Source organism: Hydra vulgaris, chromosome 13 (genome assembly GCF_038396675.1).
Source record: "Hydra vulgaris chromosome 13, alternate assembly HydraT2T_AEP".
In the NCBI taxonomy this organism is placed as follows: Eukaryota; Metazoa; Cnidaria; class Hydrozoa; order Anthoathecata; family Hydridae; genus Hydra; species Hydra vulgaris.
The window spans coordinates 46,473,870-46,496,500 of record NC_088932.1 but is presented as its reverse complement, the minus strand read 5'-3'; the positions used below and the strand labels follow the sequence as shown (position 1 = coordinate 46,496,500).

Genomic DNA, 22,631 nt, shown 5'->3' with positions numbered 1-22,631 from the left:
GTTCTATTATGACCATCATTATTTCAGCACATAAGTAGTACTTGCAAAAATGTTGGTCAATAAAAGTCGCTTCTTTGAGGCTGTTCTTATGCTGAGCCAAAATATCTTCAGATATTAGAATATTGTATAGCAAAATATAATATGAAAAAATTAAAAAGAGAATTTAAAACATTATATGCATTAAAATTCACAATACAAAATTCATATTAACTTAAAGGATTTATGGCAAAAACATTTTTTTAAATCTACATTTTATTGAGTTACAAGATAAACATCATTTAAAAGCATTGTTTTAAAGTGTAAAAATGCAAAACTTTAAAAGTTTATTTTTAATTTTAAATCGAAGTTAGAATGTTTTTCTTTTTACATCAATAAATATTATGAAAAAGAGATAAAAACTTATGTAATAAATATAACTTTTAAATATTTAAGAAAAATGAAAAGCAAACATTACAACTGTTAAGAAATATTAATCAAACATTGTAACTATTTGTTTTCAAAATGAAAAGTCAGCTACTTAAAATTAAACATTGTAACTGCTTGCTTTCAAAATGTTTCATAGCTAAAAAACTGTACAAGTTGTAAAAATTAGTCAGTCATTCTTTGTAACATAAAACTACAAATTAAAAAAAAAAATTATTAAATTCAAATTTTACCATATAATCCGGTCCTCCAATAAACTGTTTATTTGCTAGACGCTTCTTTTCTTCTTGATATTCTTGAAGCTGTTCAATCAACTTATGGCATTTCTCTTGCTCCTGCACACAAATTACTCGATATATAGGAACCGCAGTAGATTTTAGAAAAAACATCATGCTAAATTTTTTTTTAGCATCATATTAAATTTTTTTTTTTGTTATTAAAATGTTATTTAAAAACAACAGAAAAAAAAATTAAAAATAACTAGTAAAATAAGAATTACTCGTTCAAGTTTTCGTTTCCAGTATTCCTCTCTTTTTGTTATAGTTTCAATACAATGCGAGAGAACTTGAATTACTCCAGCTGTAGTGGCCTTAAATGTAATAGCTTCACCTCGAAAATCAATACCAGATATGGGATTATCGCAGTTGTATGTATTTGCTAATTCAGATGAACTGTCTAAATAATATATATATATATATATATACATATATACATATATATATATGTATATATATATATACTTCCTATTCTAGGAATAAACTTGGGCGGTGGTAGCCCCCTGTTGAAATTTTAAGGTAAATCAACAATTTTTTTTGTGAAAAAAAAACAAACAATATTTGCTATAAAAAACGTAAAAAAAAAGGTTCTCATATTTTAATTTGGGCGATGCTCAAATAGAGCCAACGTTGTTGAAAATAGTCTAGAATAGCCTCTGATACACACACACACACACACACACACACACACACACACACACACACACACACACACACACACATAGAAAAATAAAAAAGATAAAAAAAGCAACCATAAACTGTAAAAAGAAATCTTAACAAATGAACAAATAAATGATAAACTTGAAAAAATAACATACAAATTTTTAATTTAAAAGCATTTCTTTTGATAGACTTTAAAAAAGATCAAAGTTTCAAAGTTATTTAATCCAAACTTAATTACTTTGAAACCTAATTAATTGTAAACTTTGATATTTTCTAATGCTATTAAAACATCACAAAATAAAAAGGTTCAATGTAAAGTGAAACCCACACTCAAAAGATGAGCTGACAGTCATCCCTCAAACACGGAAGTTGGTTATTTATTAAGAGCTATAACATATCGAGGGTAGAAAAAATTATAATATTTGAACTTTTTTTGCTTTCAAATAATATTTCCACTGTGGAAAACAATAAGGAGAAGATATATATTATTTTTACGGTCTTTTTTTAGGTTTATCTTTTATTTATTTTCTGTTTACTATGCTTTTTTTTTAATTTTCTTCTTAGCTTAGTTTTTTCAATGCATTTTTAAAACAGGCAAATTATCAAAACATGCAAAGGGCCTAGGCCAAGTACAAAATATTAGATGCGTAGTCAACCAATGTGTGTGACTGCATGTGTCTCCTGTGAAAGTCTGGCATATATACAGTGCTTTCAAAAAAAAATAGACCCATTAAAATTTTGTTGCTTAAAGCATATTTAAACTACCAGAAAATTAAAACTAAAGAAGATATTGAATTTTTTTTTTTTTTTTGGCAAGAAAAATCCTTTTAAACAAATTATTTTGGATGACATACTAAAACATAAAACTGTATATAAAAACGCTATCAATCATAATTACAAAAAATATCAATAAAAATCTGCAATATATAAAAATTAATGCAACGAAAATAACATCTCAACTAGTATTTAAAATATACTATAATAATAACCTTTAAAATAATACTATAAATAAACTGAGTTTAAAATACTTAATTTAAAAGATGATATTGTTTCAAGAATGAATTTGATAAAAATTTAGAGTTTCAAAAAAAATGCAACAAGTTTTTTAATCATAGCTGCAAAGTTATAACACACATTCATGTATTTGTCACAATATAATAATTGTATAGTTATTTAAATAACAATTATTATATTATAACATCATTATTTTAAAATGTTTACCTTCTTCGTCTTCTTTCATGTCAAGATGTGGATAGTGTATATGGTCAGCATTTTTTTCAGCACAACTGTCAAAATATTCTTGTAAAGTATCAGTTTGTCGTGACAATATATCGCGATATGTTTCTAATTCAAGAAGTTTTTCTCGCAGACCTATGGTTTTCTATGAGTTAAATAAATGTTGACAACATTAATCTTTTATATAATAAAAAAATATTAAAATACAAGTTTTAAGTTATTTCAACTTTTCTCTAATTCAATATTTTTTGCCCCACAAGATAAAAATTTATATTATTCTAATAATAGGTTAGTTTTTCCCAGATTTTGATATATAATTCTGTTAAATAACTTTAAATAACTTTTAATTCATTGTCTCAAGTTCTTTATGAAATTATAGCAATTACCAAACTAAATTAAAATGTATTTAAATTATTTAACTATCAAAAAAATTGACTTTTTTTACAAACTATATGAACATTTATGAAAAAATAGACAAATACTATTAAAAAATTACCACACAAGATGATGTTGAGTGAAGGCTTGGTTGTGAAACAAGAGATAATGTAGAAACAGCTTTAGGAAGATGTGATTCAGATCCATAGCCTGATTCTACCTGCTAGTTCAACAAAATTAAATTTAAATAGAATTTTAAAAAACACTCATGTATTTTACTTATAAATATATAGAGGAAGTTCCTGTACCTAGGGTCTCCTTTTACCTAGGGTCACCCCACTTTATTTGAAATTATAAAGTTTAAAGTTATGCTCCTCAGTCAGGTGATTGGTTATAATATTTTTTATTTTTTATTCCTATTTTGATTCTCAGAAAGTGTTGCTATGGCAAGTTATAATCGGAAAACGCTTTTTGATAGTCTAAAATAAATATTTGCTGCTGGTTTCTTAGATTATCTTACTTAAGTACTAAATGCAATGTTCAATAAGTTTCTTCTCAATCTAGATTTGTTAACAAATGATATTTTCCATGAGGTTATCAATCATATAGTCTACTCAGGGTCATATAGTCTACTTGTACCTAGGGTCATATGTGCATAAAGAATGTTTGATAACAAGGTAGATTGTTGAATTTTGATTGGTGCAGAATTATTTTGATTGGTTCAGAATTCTTTCTCGCTGTTGTTTTGGGGTTACCATTTTACGCATAAACTTATTTGTGAATTTTGATCAGAACTATTAGTTAATTTTTTTATTTATTTATTTTAATTTGTTGAAAACAATCTAAGATTAAATAAATTTTTAATCAAATTTATGTGTCTATCTTTGTTAAAAAAAGCTTATTGTACCTAGGGCCACTAATTAAACCCTTCTACATGACAGATAATTAATATAAAGTAATTAGAATAGAGATATGATCATATCAGTTTCGCCATTTTTAGAGAAGTCTGGGGTCTTGAAATATCTGGTCCTAGGTACACAAACTTTCTCTACATATCAGAAAGTAACACATTAACTGACACATTTTGCTTTTTTGAGCTTAAGAGCATTATAAAGAGATGCTAAAGATGTGTTAACACACAAACGCACCCTCTTATTTGCTTATGATACTTACATCTTTTTATGTAGCTGCATACTTCAGTTGGTACAAATATGCTTATATACATAACTTCTTTTATATATATATAACTCTTATTATGCTTATATATAACTTCATAACTACTTTTGGGGGTCAAAACCAATTGTAAAAAGGAAATAACAATTATTCTTTAACAATATAAAATATACCCCTAAACTTCTCAAAGGTTCAGATTTTAGATTTTAGACTTGATCTATAAATAATAATGAAGTACAAAAAAAAACTAAAGATTTTTAAAGTAAATTTTAATAATTTATAATTCTGTTGAAATAAAGTGAAAATGTGAAAATAAAACAAAAATAAAAATTTTATTAAAAAAAAACTAACTTTTGAAGCCTCCAGTACATCAACCCACTTCTGTCTCTCATCAGGATCAGGAGCTCTTAAGTAATAAATACAATCTCCAACATTTACATCAAACCTGCAACTATCAAACTCGTGAACCTATAATATTTAAAATATTTAAAAAAAAAAAAAAACTTTAAACAACATAAACTTTAAACAACATAAGTTTGTTAGAAATTTCTTTTATTGTTAAAAATCAAAAAATCCATAACTGATATAAAAAGCTTAAAGGATGGGAAATGAGTAAAAATGTTCATAGTGACATAGTCAGACATGTGGGTGATTCCATGTAAAATATCCAGGGCATGCAACCTCAGAATTAGAAAAATAAGATCAAAAAAATATTGCCAGCATCAGGTCAGCAGAAAAATGTAAAACAGAGGTTTGACCATAAAACATAGCAGGCGATTTTTTGTCGAGCTCAAACACTTCTAGATCGGCAGTTGGGTCAGTATTGCCGAATACTAACCCCATTTCCGAGGGTTGCAACTCTTAGTCTCAGATTTTTCTAATTTTTATACCACTCACTTGATTTAACAAGTTATGAATGACCCCAAAATTTCATTACCTAATTCCAAGCAGTTTTGAAGTTTTAACTATTTAAACTTTGCCATGAACCAACAAAAATCCTCAATTTTAAAAAATGGTTTTGGTCTTTGTTTCTGTTTAGTGTGCAATGGAAAGCTGAAAATATGTGCACTTACATATTTTGAGGCAAGGAATCCAATAAAACAACTTGAAAAAATTTAAAATAAACATAACACCTTTAATTTTGACCTTTGATATAGTCTTTTTTTTTTAAGATAGTCCTGAATAATTTAGTTAGAGTTGTTACAAGGAATTGAGGAGTGGTCTTTCCTTAAACAGAAGTTAAAAGTATGATCAAGTTTACTTAAATTTGTTACTTATAAAACAGAAATTATAAAAAATCAAAGGAAAATAAAAGGTGGTACTAAAGTGTTTAATAGGCAGAAGTTGATGTTTATTAATTTTCAGAAAATTTTTCCACCCATCCTGAGTTTATTATAACCCACTCCCCCCGTTTATGAAATTTTGCTTGTTATAAATAAAGAAACTGTATCTCAAAACAAAACAAAAAAAATTTTAATTTAAAATTTTCTAATTTTTGAGACTAGTTTAGGTATTAAAAATTAGAAAATATAAACTGTTTAATATAAACTCACCTGCTTATTAAGACTCTTTTTCCTTTAAAAAACATTGTTAACTGTACATCAATAGTAGATAAATTTGAAGAGGAAAATTAAAGTCATAATCTGACTTTTTTATTCAATGTTTCCAAATAATTTATTAAATTTTGATTACTATACTAAACAAATTTTGACTTTACTATACTAAACAAGTTTTGACTAAATTAATTTTGATGAATATAAACAGTTGTTTTTTTGTTGACCAGTGGTCAATAATTGGCTGAGTTATTGGTAAAATTCACCTCCACAAAGCCATGAAGATCACTACAGTCAAGGAGGCTATTTTAATTCTGGTTACAACCTTCTCTCAACTCTATAACTTTGAAACACAAATTTGACAAACAAGGTCGCTGCGCAGAGAAACAAGTGGAGTGCAGTTCTACCAGGGACATGATGTAATAAATGAGGGGAGATGTGAATGTAAGGAAAGGGGGGGTAGGAGTATTTAAAAACAGGAGTTATAGGAATTTCTATAAGTGAGTTTCTATTTTCTGACTTTTAAGACCTAAACCGGTCTCAAAAATTAGAAAATATTAAATGAAATTTTCTTTTTTTAGAAATAAGATACTGTTTTTTTTTGTTAATAACAAATAAAATTTAATAGGTGGGGGAGGGGGTCTTAATTAGCTGAGTGAGGGTGGGAAAATTTTCTGAAAATTTACTAACATCATTTTCCTGTATTAAGCACTTAAGAGTACCACCTTTTTGTTTCTTTTGATTTTTCATAATTCCTATTATATAAGTAATAAATTTAAGTTAATTTGACAATGTTTTTTTTTCTGTTAAAAAAAAAGGACCACTCTTTAATTCTTTGTAACAACTCCAACTAAACTATTCAGGACAACAACTAAAAATAAAAATCAAGCTACATCTGCATTTTTATAATTAAACTCAACAGTAAAATTGTCATAAAGGTCAAAATTACAGGAATTATGTTTATTTTTAAACTATTTAAGTTGTTTTATCGGATTCCTTGCCTCAAAATATGTAAGTGTACATATTTTCAGCTTTCCAATTCACACAGAACAAAAAGACAAAGACTAAAACATTTTTTTAAATGACCGGATTTTTGTTGGTTTATAGCAAAGTTTAAACAGTTATATCTTTAAAACTCTTTTAAAATAGATGAGTCATTGAGTGGTGTAAAAATCAGCAAGATCTGTGACTTAGGGTTACATTTTATTAAAAAAAAAAAGATGCTTTTGCATGGAATTGCCCAGGTAACAAGTGATATCAGTTGTATAGCCAAGTGACATAATTATATTAAATGACAGATGAGATTCTTTTACTTCATAAATAAAAAACCATCCAAACTTTTTTTATAACTTTTTTTTAATAATAATCTAACCTCTACTACAGCTTTCTTGACACTAACAGACCCTCTACTTCCATAAGCAGTGTCATACTCAGATTTATAATAGGAAAGAGTGCCATCTCTTAAAACTAAATAACGAGACTGCCATCCATGCAAGTAGTTTGTCCATTTTGATAAAACTCCTTCATAAGAAATATCATTTACTGGTGATCCTCCTTCATCAAAAAAATCTTTTTCTTCATCTGAACTTACAATGTAATCGGAATGTTCATGAGTACTCATTATGAATTAGCTAAAAGCATATTCAAACATTTGTGGATTTATACTCTCGCTTTTTTTCCTTTCTTTTATTTAATTACATATACATACATAAATACATTCATACATAAATACATACTTACATACACACATATAAACATATATAAATACATACATACATACATACATACATACATACATACATACATACATACATACATACATACATACATACATACATACATACATACATACATACATACATACATACATACAATTGAGAACATAAATATTATAATTGAAAAACTTAAAATGTTTAAATTGCATAAAAGTTGTAATTGAAAAACATTAAATGTTATTATTAAGATGCTATACATAATTAGAAACTCATAAGTAATCCCAAAATATAACCTAAAGTATGAATTTTTGAAAAGTTGTGTTATTAATATCAATTTTTGAATCTTATTAACTGTCATGACCAAGAGTAGAAGTAACCAAAAAATAATTTTTTCATACTAGAGTTTTTGTCAACGCTACTATAAAGTTTTTGTAGGTCATTGCTACTTAAAAGCGTGATTGGCACACCAATCATGTTTCATGGCAATCATGGCAAATCAATCAAGTTTCAAGTTGTGTGGTGAAATGCCTATTAGTCCAAAAAAATACTGAAAATTAACCAGATTTATTTTAGATAAAAGACCCAGAGATATCTACTCATCTTTATTTAATTGAGCTGCATTTTAATCAGCTGATATCTGCTTACATACTCACACACACTGTATGTAATAAAATGAAAAAGTTACAAATGAGAAATTTGACACATTTGCTCAATTGGAAATATAATTTTTTATGAGTTCAATAGACCTCTTCATAATTCCAATAATTTTGTGCATGCACTTATTTAATAGTATGTCATGGTTCCTAATGCGCAGAAACACATAAAAAAAAGTAATTACATACACTATATATATATATATATATATATATATATATATATATATATATATATATATATATATATATATATATATATATATATATATATATATATATATATATATTATTTTTCACACACTATACCCTTAAAGAGGATTTACACTCCACTTCGTTTTTAAATTTATTTATTTCATATTCACATATGTAACAAAAGCATATAAAGAGTATAAAGTTTAGACTTAAAATGGTAATAATAAACTTATATAAAGCAAAGCTAATGTTTTTATTATGAAAAAAAAAATCTTACAAAATCAACTGTTTCTTTCAAGAATGCTTTCTTATTATATCTGTGTATTTACTTTTTTTCATGTGATTTTGTGCATAAGGAACAATGATGTTAATGTGTGCATATAAAATTATTGGAACTGTGAAGATGTCTATTGAGAATTTGGATAATTGATTGAATTGAGTTTTTTTTTAATAGATGACCTAGAGACCACACAATTATTTATTTCCAAAAATTATTAAATTGAAATTAAATTTAAACATGTTTTTTTGCAGCATGTGCACAATCACTTCTAACTATTGCATTTTTTGCTGCAGTGAAGATATTTTCTAAATATGGATCAGTTGTTCAATTAATGCCAGCACTAAATACAGTTGGAACACAATTTATATTTACTGTTACTTTTAATTTGGGATCAGACTTTTTGTTAATTTGCATAATATATTTAGCTTGTTTTCATTACTGTTCATTGCAAATGACTCCCAGTGTCATTTTTTAAATGATAACTATTTGCTTTAAAGTAGTTGGTAATCGTTTTTGTGCTGATGCTTATACTATATTATCTTATTGTCTTATTTTTGATGGCCATTAATGTCAGTTAATATTCATTTTCAAACCATTAATTTAATTTGAACTTCTGTTAACTTCTCTGGATTAAAACTTTTTTTCACAAGTTCGAGTCATGAAATTTAATGTCAGTGCACAAAATAGTGCTGGCTGAATGTTCATTAGTAGGCTGACATGTGCAACTTTAAAAATTCATTTTTATTTGCTATTTAAATTAAAAGGATATAAGTATGTATGTATGTATGTATGTATGTATGTATGTATGTATGTATGTATGTATGTATGTATGAATGAATGCATGTATGTATGTATGTATGTATGCAGTGCCGGTTTTAGCACTACCAGCGCCTGGGCAAGATTTCTACGGCGCCCCTAGCTCAATTTAACCCCATTCAAAAAAAAGGCAAAGGGTAAAATAACCAATTAGTTTCGCCCCTTTTACTTGGCGCCCTGGGCCATCGCCCAACCAGGCCCTACCCTAACGCCGCCACTGTATGTATGTATATATGTATGTATGTAAGCATTTATGTATGTATAAATGAATGTATGTATGTATGTATGTATGTAAGCATGTATGTATGTATGAATGAACGTATGTATGTAAGCATGTATGTATGTATGTATGTATGTATGTATGTATGTATGTATGTATGTATGTATGTATGTATGTATGTATGTATGTATGTATGTATGTATGTATGCATGTATGTATGTATGCATGTATGCATGTATGTATGATGTATGCATGATGTATTTATAAACACACACACACGCACACGCACACACACACACACACACACACACACACACACACACACACACACACACACACACACACACAACGCATGTTTTTAAAAGTGCTTTGTTTTAAATTGTAAATTTTTAATTTAAGAACTTTATTTTAGATTCTCATATTTGCATTTAAACCATACTACAATAAAACTAGCAATACACTAATATTATAATACGTCAATAAACATTCACATACCATAAAAATTTACTCAGCATTTTATAACTAGTCTTTTTAAGTATCTATAATATAGTTGCGCCAAATAAATTACTTTGAGATTCACAACTGTTGTGTTAATAAGTTTCGTGTAAACGGTCACGTAAAATGTAATTTTATTATTAAAAGAAACCCATTAACGCATGCATAATAGATGGATGCATTTTTAAAAAAATAGAAGAAATAATTGAAAGATAAAATGTGTTATAAATTTATATTATTATGTAGATCTTATCCGACTTTAAAAAGAATAAATTATAGCTCTATAGACACGATGCGACGGTGGAAAAAAAAAACTACAACAATGTAAAGTTGTGAATTTGCCGAGTTAATTTTTTAGGTCAAACATATTTGATAACAAACATTTCTATGGTTATATTATAATTATTATTTGATAGCATAAACAAAAAAAACTTTTGGCATGACCAAAATTTTCTTGATGTTGAATAGTTTTACCTGGTCTCCTAATTTATTAAATAAAAGATTTCGATTTAGTCAATTTTTTAAAATAAGCTCAAACTTAAATTTTATTTATGTCTAATTAAAAATTAAAAATTTAATAAAATAGAAAATAGTTTTTTCTTTTATTCTTAAATTTTAAATTGATAAAACTTTATATTTCAATTTTAAGGCTCGTTTTAAAGATTTTTATGGTAGAAAATTTTCTAACATTTTAATTTCTAAACTTATACCAAAGTCTTATTAAAAACGATGATCAGAAACTTCTATTTTTAAAAAAAAAACCATTATTTGGTAAAAAATAAACCCATGGCGTCAATAATGGCGTCAACCATGGCGTCAAACCACGACGCCAACTTTTTTAATATGCACAATAAAAACACAGTCCTAGTTGCTGATATTTTATAAATTTTTGAAAAAGAACTTTAACTCAGTAGCGTTAGCAAAGGTTAAAGTTCAATTTCGGCAAGTTTCAATTTAAGCAAAGGAGTGATGCTGCATCGACTGGTGGTTTGGGTTAGGACGGTGATTGGGGTAAAGTTAGGAGACATTTTCTAACATTTTAATTTCTAAACTTATACCAAAGTCTTATTAAAAACGATGATCAGAAACTTCTATTTTTTTTTAAAAAAACCATTATTTGGTAAAAAATAAACCCATGACGTCAAACACGACGCCAACTTTTTTTAATATGCACAAAAAAAACACAGTCCTAGTAGTTTGAAAAAGAACTTTAACCCAGTAGCGTTAGCAAAGGTTAAAGTTCAATTTCGGCAAGTTTCAATTTAAGCAAAGGAGTGATGCTGCATCGACTGGTGGTTTGGGTTAGAACGGTGATTGGAGTAAAGTTAGGTGACATTTTCTGCACTTTATTCCCGCATTTTTACACTTTGAAAATTTTCGCGTTTCCGTATTTCATTCCTGATCGTCCAATAATGAATTTATGATGTCCAAATAACATATTATGATAAAAGTTACTCAGCACAATATATATTTGACATTGTCCATTAGGTGGCAACTTCAAAAAGATTTTTCCGAACATTTAAGGACAACAACGGCGACTGTTTGTCTGCGCTAAGCCTATTAGCTATTGAAGCAGAATCCAGCAGTTCACTTAAATTTAACAACACTTTCATCAGATTTTCAACATACTAAACTTACTAAAGCTTCAACTAATTAATTCCTGCTCTGACCATATTTGAGACATTATTGAGGAAATTGCATGGAATTTCTAGATATGTGTTCTTCAGCGGTGTTCTGTAACAAGACCCTTAGGTCTTCTTGAAGCACTTAAATAACCAAGAAAAAAAATTTTATCGACTTTTTTATAAAAACCAAATAAAAGCTTAATTTTATAAGGAAGTCACATAAGACGGCATAGATTGTTTGCGATACCCCAGATAACAATAATAATCTATTAGATACTCACTCGTTATTATGCATTTTTTACGGCCAACTGTTTTAGTTTTTAAGTGTTATCATTATCAAGAAAAACAACTTTAATTATATTTGAACTATTTTTGGCGATGATGACACGCATTAAATACCACATACCCAGTAACGCTACGCATTGTTTTTGATCTTGTTTTGACATAAACGAGGTGGGTCTGGACCCAGACCCGTAAAGTAAATTGGGTATGGATCCAGAAAGAGTTTGTTAATACCCGATCCAGAGCCGACCAATCAACAGCCCTAACTGTAACGTACTGGTTTCTATGTTATTAAATTTCAATTGTGTTTGAGAATAAGGTTTTTATTTTCATGTATAATTTTTTTTCAAGGAGTGGTAAGGGGAAGAGAAAAAAGTTATAGAACTTTTAACCGAATTTAAATTTTTTCCGGAGGGAGGAGGGGGGTGGAGCCTATTTTTTGTTGCTACGCTTTAACCTTGATTTAAAAATTGATTATTTATATAAATAATATATAAAGTCAAAAAAAGTTTCTTTTTGATAATATTCACAAACAAAGTATGAACCAAGAGTATTTTACCATTGGTTGTGTAAGACTTTTACATAATTAATGGTAGAACACTGTTACTTTTCTAGTTCATAACTAATTCATAAGCTGTAAACTTAATATCTGAATCTAGGTTTATTTGGAACCATTTAAACATTAAGTTTACTGGAGATCAGTAGCGCCAATTAAGAGAGGGACTGAGGGCCATAGCTCTCCGTATTAAAGGATTAAGGGCCGTAGCTCTCCCCCCTTCCCCCTATATAAAAATCTTCGCGTGTATATTAGCTAAATATTACAAATTTAATAACAAAGTAAAATATCATTTTTAATGATTACAAATTTTTAAATGAGGTAAGGTCCTAATTTTTATATTTAAGCAACTTTTTTATATTGTAAAAAAGTTAAATAATAATTTATTTATAAACAGATTTTGTAAACGTCTTTGTCAAAATGCATTAACACCGTTACCCATTGTTGTAATGAAACTTTTATAATTTTTTAATGTTTTAATCTTTTGTATTTTATTACCTGAAAAAAAAAACTCTACGCCCTACATTTGAATTTTGCTGCTCAATTTTATGATTTTGTTATGGGAGGAGGGAAGACAACTTGTTTTCTCCAATATGCTTCTCTCCCCCCCCCCCCCTAATTTTTGCTGAAGTAACGCACTGTGGTCCTTTTTCATAAGCTATGGTGCAAAAGCTATAAAATTCATCTTCAAATAATCGGTTGTAATGGCACTCATTGAATACCTATATAACTAGGTAAACAAAATAAATCGTTCTTAGAACTCAACTCCCACCTCGAAGTGAACAATTGAACCCGAAAGTTGTACTTCTTTACCGAGCTTACACTCAGTAGTTACAGGCAATTTACCAGCGCCCTTTCAAAGTGAATTTAAGTGTACCTAAAACTGTTGTTTTAATATTTTTTTGAAATGGAAGTCGAGCGAACAGGTATATATTTACAATATTATAAAGCAATAGTTGTATCTTTGTTGATAAAAAAGTTATTTGATTGTAAAGATGATGATAGATTGATTAGCACTAAAATGAGAATTTGTAAAGATTTTAATAGAGTAGAACTTTTGGGATTGTTCGGGATTGTTGATAAACTATTCTTTTATTGTTATTTTATTTATCACTCAGAAAAAGTTACTCTTATGTGCTCGTACGTGCTCTTTCTATATTTTTTTAATTTTTGTAGTTTTGATGGCGTGTGAGAAAACAATACATTTTTGAAGTAAGGCGGAAAGAAAGAAATTTTAATACAGTGATGAAATTTGTTGAAGAAACAATTAACTTTAATAGTAGTGACACTAAAGAAGGGCCTGAAGTGAGTTTTGAAAAACAATTAAAAAATTTGTGTGGGGAATTTGCCAAAAAAATAAAACAACTGTGTCGCTCAGTTGGCAAATTTTTACACCACAACAAAGACTGGTTGGACAGTGATTTTGTAATTTTTAAGTGCTAAAAGGAAGGTGAAAAGACAGAAAACACAGGGCGTCCAAAAAACATTTCAGAGAATACAGTCATTTAGCAAAAACTAGGAGAGTAAAATATCTCGTTGAAAGTGGGACATCTGATGAGATTTCTCAAGCTACACGAATTAAATTAAGGCATGAGGGTAAAAGGGATGCTGCAAAAGTTGTTCATACGGTTTCATCACCTACCAGTTCACCAAGAAGAGCTACCAAAGTAAAATAACGTATTTTCACTGAAAGTAAGGCTCCCATAAAAATGACAGCAGAGCGTGCGTTAGCTCTCTTTGTTGATAATAAATTTACAAAGAATCAATACATCGATATTCAACAAACCTCTAAATTGCACAACGCTGACATTTACCCACCATACAATCGTTTGTTGGAGGCGAAGAAACAATGTTATCCCGATGACATCAAAATAACGGAAATATCTGCTAAAGTTTCTTCAAAATTATTAGTGAACCACACAGTTCAAAGACTTTTTAGTGCACAGAGAGATGTTTTAAAAGCAAGGCAGCAGAATTTTGATCACAAAAATTAAATATTTTATTCAAGTGGGGTTGTGATGGTACATCGGGTCATAGCCGATATATGCAAGGTTTTGAAACGGACAATAGCGACGATTCGAGCATTTATTTTGTATCTATGGTTCCCCTTATATTGACTGCTTCGGTAAGTGGGTCATGTGATTTGATTCTGTGGAATAATCCTGTACCTTCATCAACAAAATATTGTCGTCCCATCAAAATAATGTTTCACAAAGAAACACCTGATTTTGTAACACAACAAGTTGATAATGTTAAAAAAGAAATACAGGATCTGATCCCGAGTGAGGTTATTGTGGAATGAGTACAATTTAAAATACAATCGACGTTTTCACTAACGATGATCTATGGTAAAACTGGCAGCACTCTTTTCAATACAGCTGCTCAAAATTGTCATATTTGTGGTGCATCACCAAAAATAATGAACAATCTAGAAGCAGTGCGAGCAAGGCCGATAAATAAAAATGCTCTTCAATTAGGACTATCAAGCTTACATGCTTGGATTAAATGCATGGAATGTATCCTCAACAGTGGCGGATCCAGCATTTTTTAATCTTTGAGATAGCTAACTTTCAGACATGGAGCTAACTCCAAACATTTATATGTTTATACTTATATCAAATAATGAGGGTTTGCAAAAAATTGCGATGATTGGAGGCTGGGAACAAAAAAGCCCCAAAATTTTTGCAACACCTGCCCCAAACATGAGAGCAACAAGTTGATAAAATATTTTTTGTATTATTCTCAGCTAGACTTACATTTATCGATAATTTTTAAGTTTCATAGTATTATCTCTAAGCGTTCAAAAATTATGACCATATAAAAATTACAACCCCCTCAATTTGAGGGGGATTTAAACCGCCACTGCTCAATATATCATACCGTTTAGATATTAAAAAATGGAGAACTGAGAAAACACAAAAAGATATAACAGAAAAATGAAAAAAGGTAGTACAAGAATATTTGAGAAGAGAGTTGATGAACCAATGAGAATTGAATATTTTAATTGATGAACCAATGAGAATTGAATATTTTAGTTGATTTACCAAAACAAGGCTGTGGCTTAAACAACACGTGGAATGTGGCTCGTACTTTTTTTTACAACCCAGAGCTAGCCTCACAAGCTACAGGGGTAAATAAATCTCTTATAGAAAGATTAGGTACCTAATTCTCCGTACCATTAGCTCAGGGTTGGCAATAAATATACCAGCTTTTGAAAATTTTACCATGCAAACTGCTGATTTGTACATTCAAGAATATTGGTACTACATGCCGCAAAGTGTACAAAATTTTGATGCATGGGAGCCTCTTTATAAAAGAAGCCATCTTACTAATTGGTACACTGTCAGAAGAGGCTCAGGAGCATAGAAATAAAGACATTCGAAATTACAGAGAGTTTCATGCAAGAAAATTTTCCAGAAAAGAAAATGTGGAAGACATGTTACATCTACTTCTTATAAGCTCTGACCCTTTAATCTCTTCTTTAAGGAGAGAAAAGCCAAAATCTAGTGACAGTTTTCCACAATCAGTTTTAGCCTTGCTAAGAGAAGCTGAAGACTTGTAGGCAAAATTGTTTTCATATGTTATAAGAATGTAATAAAATATTGAAAAAAATTGGTTACAGTGTTTTCTTTTTTTAAAACATTAAATTTAATACCTACTTTGCAAATACATTGTTATATTTATATTTTCAGGATTCTGGTTAAGGCGATTTTTTTACATACTGGTAATTTAGAAAAACAAAACTAAAATCGGTTTGATTTAAAGTTACTTTCCAGAAAAATAAAACAAATGTTATAAAATGTTATTTTTAACATTGTTTTTAAATATAGAATTAAAAATATACAAAATTTACAGAGCCTAATATTTCTAAGAAACGATAATTTAACATAGCAAAATAAAAATCATCGTTTTTTAATTTTAAAACCAAGGTTTTTTAACTGAAAGAATAAGGTTGGCGAGGTTCTTTACAAGGCCTGAACATTTTGAGTTTTTGTTGCGTTTAACAGTACAAACAATAAACCATTTAGACGGAGTCAACTTTTTTTTACTACTAACAAAAAATATGTTTAATAAGACTATTTTTAAGGGCTTGTTCAAATATTTCTTGGCCTCCCGGCATATTCGGTCTCCTGACCCCTGTTGGTCTCCGGGTATTTAAATTTAACAGCAATTTAAAACAACAAAGTTATTTTAATTTTTATGACTTTAAAATGTATTTTCTTTCGTATTTAAAAACGCTTCGCCCGTTATTTGTTACACAAAAACACGTTTGTTGTTAAAAATTTTATTTGCCTTTGTTATAAAGTGATTAGTACAGGTTTTCAGAACCTTCGTCAGTATTTTAAACTAATAAAAGCAAAGATGATGTCTGTTATGTCCCAGCTAACACAAAATGTTCAAGTACGTTCGACAAATGTTACGAATGTTCGAGCACGTTCTATGAACGTTCATAGAAACGTTCTTGAACGTTTACAACGTTCGTTTTGTGTTGGCTGGGGTCAATGGAAGCCAATAGCAGCTGAGATTATTATTGATAAAATGATTTTTAACGATAAGTTCTTTATTAATATAATTATTTAATATGTTGTATATGTATCTGAACTGAATTGAAAACGTTATAAAAAGTGTTGAAAAGCAATTCAAAAAACAATCAACTACTTTTTTTAAACCTCCTTAGGTTTATAATAGTTTCAATATATTCAATTGGAGAATGGAGTGTCATACCGTTCAAGAACCGTAAACTTTTAGCACAGTTTTTTCTATCATATCCACCACTGTTGGAGCGATGCCTCATTTTAAGGATGAATCTCCCCGTATTGGGGAGATTCACATGAAAACCAAACAAAGAAACCGAAACCAAAAACCAAACTCAAACCAGAATAAGTTTTATTCTATTTATTTTACTCGTTAGTTTGTTTTGATGATCTTTTTAATTTCAGCAATCATTCTAAATTGCCCAGATCTTTTGTACTGTTAATTTTAAAGTGGCGCCTCTTGTTTGCTATTGAACACCTTTTATTGTAACCATATTTATCAGTGTTGACTAAATAAATGACATATGTTTTTTTATGCTCAATACTGAAGGGAATTTGCTGCAAATTAAGTTGGAGGAAGTTGTACAGCTCTTCGGCTATACTGAAATCAATTTTGACGGAATGACGTTTCTTATTTACCTTGAATCACTTTTAACTAAATTGAACTTACTATTAAATATTGAACTACTTCATTCATTCATTTTGCTGCTACAAATGATAGTCAGGGTTAGGGTTAGGGTTAGGGTCAGGGTTAGAATAGCTTTCTCAAGTTGGTCCATTTTGGAGTTGCCGTATCAAGTTAGTCAAAAGTTCGAGATTCTCTGTTCATGCTTTTGTTTTCTGAGTAGGATCATCCTTAAGCTCAAGAAGAGCCTAAACAAAAAGTAGTTATAAGAAGTTTCTTGAAAGAAGAATTTCTTCTTTTAGAAGAGAAATTTGATATTCCATTGATGAGTTAATAAAGATAAGAAGTTATAGATTTCTTAAAGAAAGTCAAAGAAATTGACACCAACTCCATTAGATTCCGCGGCACTCACTCCTTAGACGTTCAAAAAGTAGGCAGCATGTGGAAAATACTCGGCAATAGAACTGATCCCTTTGACTCTTGCTTGTAAACTAAAGTAGATTCTCGACAGGAATAACTGGCGTTGACGTATAACTGGTCATTGCAATTTTAAATGTTGATACTTTGCACAACTTTTCCGAAATGGTTTTAAGCATGGAAACTGTAAGATAATTATGTTTGAGAATGAAAAAAAAAGAACTGATTCTCAACTTAAGCTCAACTTATTCTCCCTATGGTAAAACGTAGCACAGAACAAATTAGAGTTATTCAATAAACAACACATTGGATGTAAAACCAATAAAAATTGAGAAACTCTGGCCTTATCAAGCTATTATACTCCGTGAACAATAGTTAACGCGTGTGGTATTTGCTAATGTTGCAACAGTCATAATGAAACTTTGTCCACGGTGTTTGACAAAGTTTTATCGCAAAGCAAAAAGATCTGGGAAGAAACATTATCATACATTGATTACATTTTGCGAATTCAAACATGGTCCCAGTTCTATGCGTACTTTACTATAGGGAAATGTAAAGACTAAATTGTAAGCAGGTGGTTCATGTGTCCGAAGGAGCAAGCGATCGAGAGATGCAAAATGGAATTCAAAATAAAAAAATATCGGACAAGAGATAATGGTTTTGGTGAAATTCAATAACAAACGTAACATCTTTTCTTCATGCGGAAAAATTACGGAATCCTCTAGTTTGCGACAAAAAAAATGCGATTATGTTGAAAAAATGGTAAATAGAACTCGTAATAACAATCCTGCAAAAGAAGTTTGGAGTATTTATGGTAACGAGGTAGTAGTTTGAGTGGACACTAGTTCATTAACACTAGGTGTGATTGTCGAGGTTGATGGTAGTATGATCAAGAGTGCTTGTTAATTTGGGATGGCTCATTTACTTACGTTTTTTCGACTCACTCCTTTAAGTTTTTATGAAAAAGAAAATTACGTAAATAATTTTAAACAATCAAAATAAATTTTTATTAATGTAAAAGTAATTAATTTTTTGAAACGACTTTTACTTTATAATTGAAAGTGAATTAAAATCTTTATTTCAAGCTGATAAGATAAGTTGGAGGAAGTTGTACAGCTCTTCGGCTATACCCGAATCAATTTCGACGTTTTTTACAAGATCAAGTTTTAACATAAAAACTAATTTAAATCAACACATTTTTTTTATAGACAGTAGACACATATAAATGTCATAAAAAATTACAATTGCTTTAATAAAAAAAATTCTCATGAAAATTTACAATATTTCAAAATAATAATAATAAAACAATCCTTGCTAAAAATATAAGTTAGTATAAAATAAAACAAAATTTTAAAAACGACAAACTTTGCAAACGGAATTTTTACCATACCAATTTTTGATGTTTTTTAAACACCTCAAGACTTTTTGCGGACATGGACTTGTTATTTAGAGTGTTCCAGAGTGAAGTGGCTCTATATAAAGTACAATGTGTAATATAAATGGAGCCTTTTGGAGGAAGAATCAGTTTTTTACTACAATGAAGTTTATACGTAAGATTTTTTATAATGAAAAGATTCTTTATAAATTCTGGATTTAAACAATTAATAAATTTAAAAGTTTCCATCATAAGAAATCTTTCTTAAAAAAAGTTTTTTTATGTGGATCCTTGGGCTGTTATCAAAATTTAATAATTCATCCAGTGACAAATCAAACCTTTTTTACGATTTTTTTTTTATTGGTTTGTCATCTTTTTTTGAACAAAACATCCAAATCAGAGAACAATAAGAAAAGTTTGATAAACTAAAAGCATTAAACAGCAGAATAGATTTATTACTGGATAAAATATTTCTTATGCTTGAAAGAGAAAAACATTTACCATAACTTTACTGCATAACTGTTTAATGTGTTCCCCAAACTTTAGATTTTTATCAATTGTTATACCAAGAAGTTTTACTTTATCGGAGGCAAAATCCCTTATATTACCCATTTTTAACGATAAATCTTTTGTGTTTTTTAAACCAACTAAAAGAAATTGGAGCTTATCTGTATTAGCGACCTTAGAGTTTAACAGAAACCAATTGATGGTATTCGTTGCTTCTTTTTGCAAACAAAAAATAACCTTCTTAAAGCTTTAATAACAAGCATAAATAGTGTTATTATCCGCAAATTTACAAAGTTCCGTATCTTTAATGAATAAAAATAAATCATATATAAAGATATTGAACGAAATGGGTCTAAGGATCAACCCTTGAGGCACTCCAGATAAAATATCTACCCATTTTGAGGTAGAAAACCCTATACTTACCCTTTATGCACAACCAAAAATATAAGAGATAAATAGAAAATGACTTTCTTAAGAAAAACTATAGATATCTAATTTAGCAATTAGTAAGTCATGCGGGATAAAATCGTACGCTTTTCAGAGGTTCTATTGATCCAACAAATTAAATTAAAATTAAAGAAATTATAATCAGATAAGTCATATGAAAATAATTTATAGTACATAAGCTAACATTTTATATAATTTCTTGGTTTTTAATTATTTAATATATCATTAGGTTGAAAATGTACAAGTATAATACAGATGTTTGTTTATCATTAGGAATTGAAATTTTTATCAAAAACATGTGTTTTTATAACACTGAATTTCCCCCTTCTTAAAAAAACATGTGTTTTTATAACACTGAATTTCCCCCTTCTTAAAAAAACATGTGTTTTTATAACACTGAATTTCCCCCTTCTTAAAAAAGCAAAATTGAAATAATTAAAGATTTCTCATAAAACGTCATTGGTTTGATAGCATTAATACTATCAAACCAATGAACGAACTGTTTCCTTAACTAAGAATTATTAGTTAAGGAAACAGTTCGTTTAGTAATTCTATTCGGTTTGTTAATTAAAGGGATTGCATTTTCAAATCATAAAAACTTTTAATTTTTTTTTTTTTTTTGTGATTGTTTATTTTGCCGTTTAAAAATGTTTACATTGCAAATACATTTATATAAACTATTGGCTGGAGCAAGAAGAAGGCGTATTCAGCCTTATCGCCGAGCTCCGTTTTAAAAAAAAATAATAGCAATAAACTCTACATTACCGTAACGTAAAAATATATATAAAATAACAAATAGAAATGAAAACCGAAAATAACTAATATAATTAGAAATAAAAAATAGTTTTTTTTATTTAAGAAGTGTTGAAAACAATTGCTAAAATGTTTAACAAACATATTAATAAAAAATAAAAAAGTCAAAAAAATAAAATTTCTTGAGGATAAAAGACAACAAGAAATGAAATGTCATAATTAATATAATCACTAGATATATTATTAACATCATCAGTGATATTTTATATATTTTTTTTTTTATTTTAAATATTTTGTATTAATTTATATTAATCACTGATACAATTAAATCTATTATTTATATGATTGCTTTTAATTTAAAATAAACATTTAAAGTTGGATATATCCATGAATAATAATAATCGTTTTGATTCGTCCTTAAATTGCTCTAATGTAGTCTGTTTATTGTTAACAATATCTGGAAACTTTTTCCACAGATTAGGTCCGCGGTATTTAATTGAATAGGAAGTTAGTTTTAATTTATATTTTGGAACAATAAAATTGTTATATGAAAACTTTGTTGAGTATTTATGGTTAATTTTATTAAAATAAGATTGAAATATTTTTGGAGATAATCCATTTTTTATTTTAAACATAAATAATAAAACTTGGTGTAAGTTAAGTTTATATACATTTAAAACACCGAGCATACGTAGAAGTGGTTCGCAATGAACACTTCTGTCGGCTCCAAATACTATTCTGCACGCATGTTTTTGTTTGTTGTAGAGTTTCTTTAGCTTTGTATGGTTAGAACTACCCCGCACAATATTACAATAAGACAAATAATTATGGATAAAGGCAAAATACAAATATTTCAGGGATGATATATTTAGAAAAGGTTTAGCCCTAAACATCATTGCAATATTTTTTGAGATTTTTTTTCAATACTATTTATATGTAAATACCACTGTAAATTTTCATCCAATTTTACTCCTAAAAAATTTATGAATGATTCTCTTTTAATAAAAGTGTTATTAATTTTAAGACCTGGTAATTTAAGAGTAATATTTTCAGATTTACTTACTTTATGAAAAAGTAAATTTTTTTTTTTATCCGCATTTAGTGAAAGTTTATTACTTTCAAACCACTCACTAACTTACAAAACTGTTCGTTAACTATTATAAAAAGTGATTTAACATCTTTGTGAGAAAAAAAAAGATTAGAATCATCAGCAAACAAAATTAGGTCTAAAAGATCTGTTGATAAGTATAAGTCGTTTATGTACAACAGGAATAAAAGGGGTCCTAAGATAGATCCCTGAGAAACCTCGCAAGTTATGGAGTATGGAATTGTATTTGTTTGATCATAGTATAAAAATTGCTTTCTGTTTGTCAGAAAATCTTTGAACCAAAGTAAGTTTTTATTTTTCACTCCGTAGTTTTCGAGTTTTGTTATTAG

At 28.5% G+C, this 22,631-nt stretch overlaps 1 protein-coding gene across 1 annotated transcript in view; it reads right to left on the bottom strand.

The window, feature by feature from the left end:
* LOC100205419 (ceramide transfer protein) overlaps positions 1-10,206 on the bottom strand; it is a 29,197-nt gene extending 18,991 nt beyond the window's left edge. The window contains exons 1-7 of the mRNA XM_065816280.1: positions 10,073-10,206; positions 7,071-7,329; positions 4,497-4,613; positions 3,094-3,195; positions 2,583-2,742; positions 923-1,098; positions 657-758 (exon numbers count right to left, since the gene is read on the bottom strand). Coding sequence (XP_065672352.1) covers positions 657-758; positions 923-1,098; positions 2,583-2,742; positions 3,094-3,195; positions 4,497-4,613; positions 7,071-7,319 — 906 coding nt within the window. The 5' untranslated portion in view covers positions 7,320-7,329; positions 10,073-10,206. The remainder of the gene's footprint in view (positions 1-656; positions 759-922; positions 1,099-2,582; positions 2,743-3,093; positions 3,196-4,496; positions 4,614-7,070; positions 7,330-10,072) is intronic.
* Between the last annotated feature and the right edge of the window lie 12,425 nt (positions 10,207-22,631).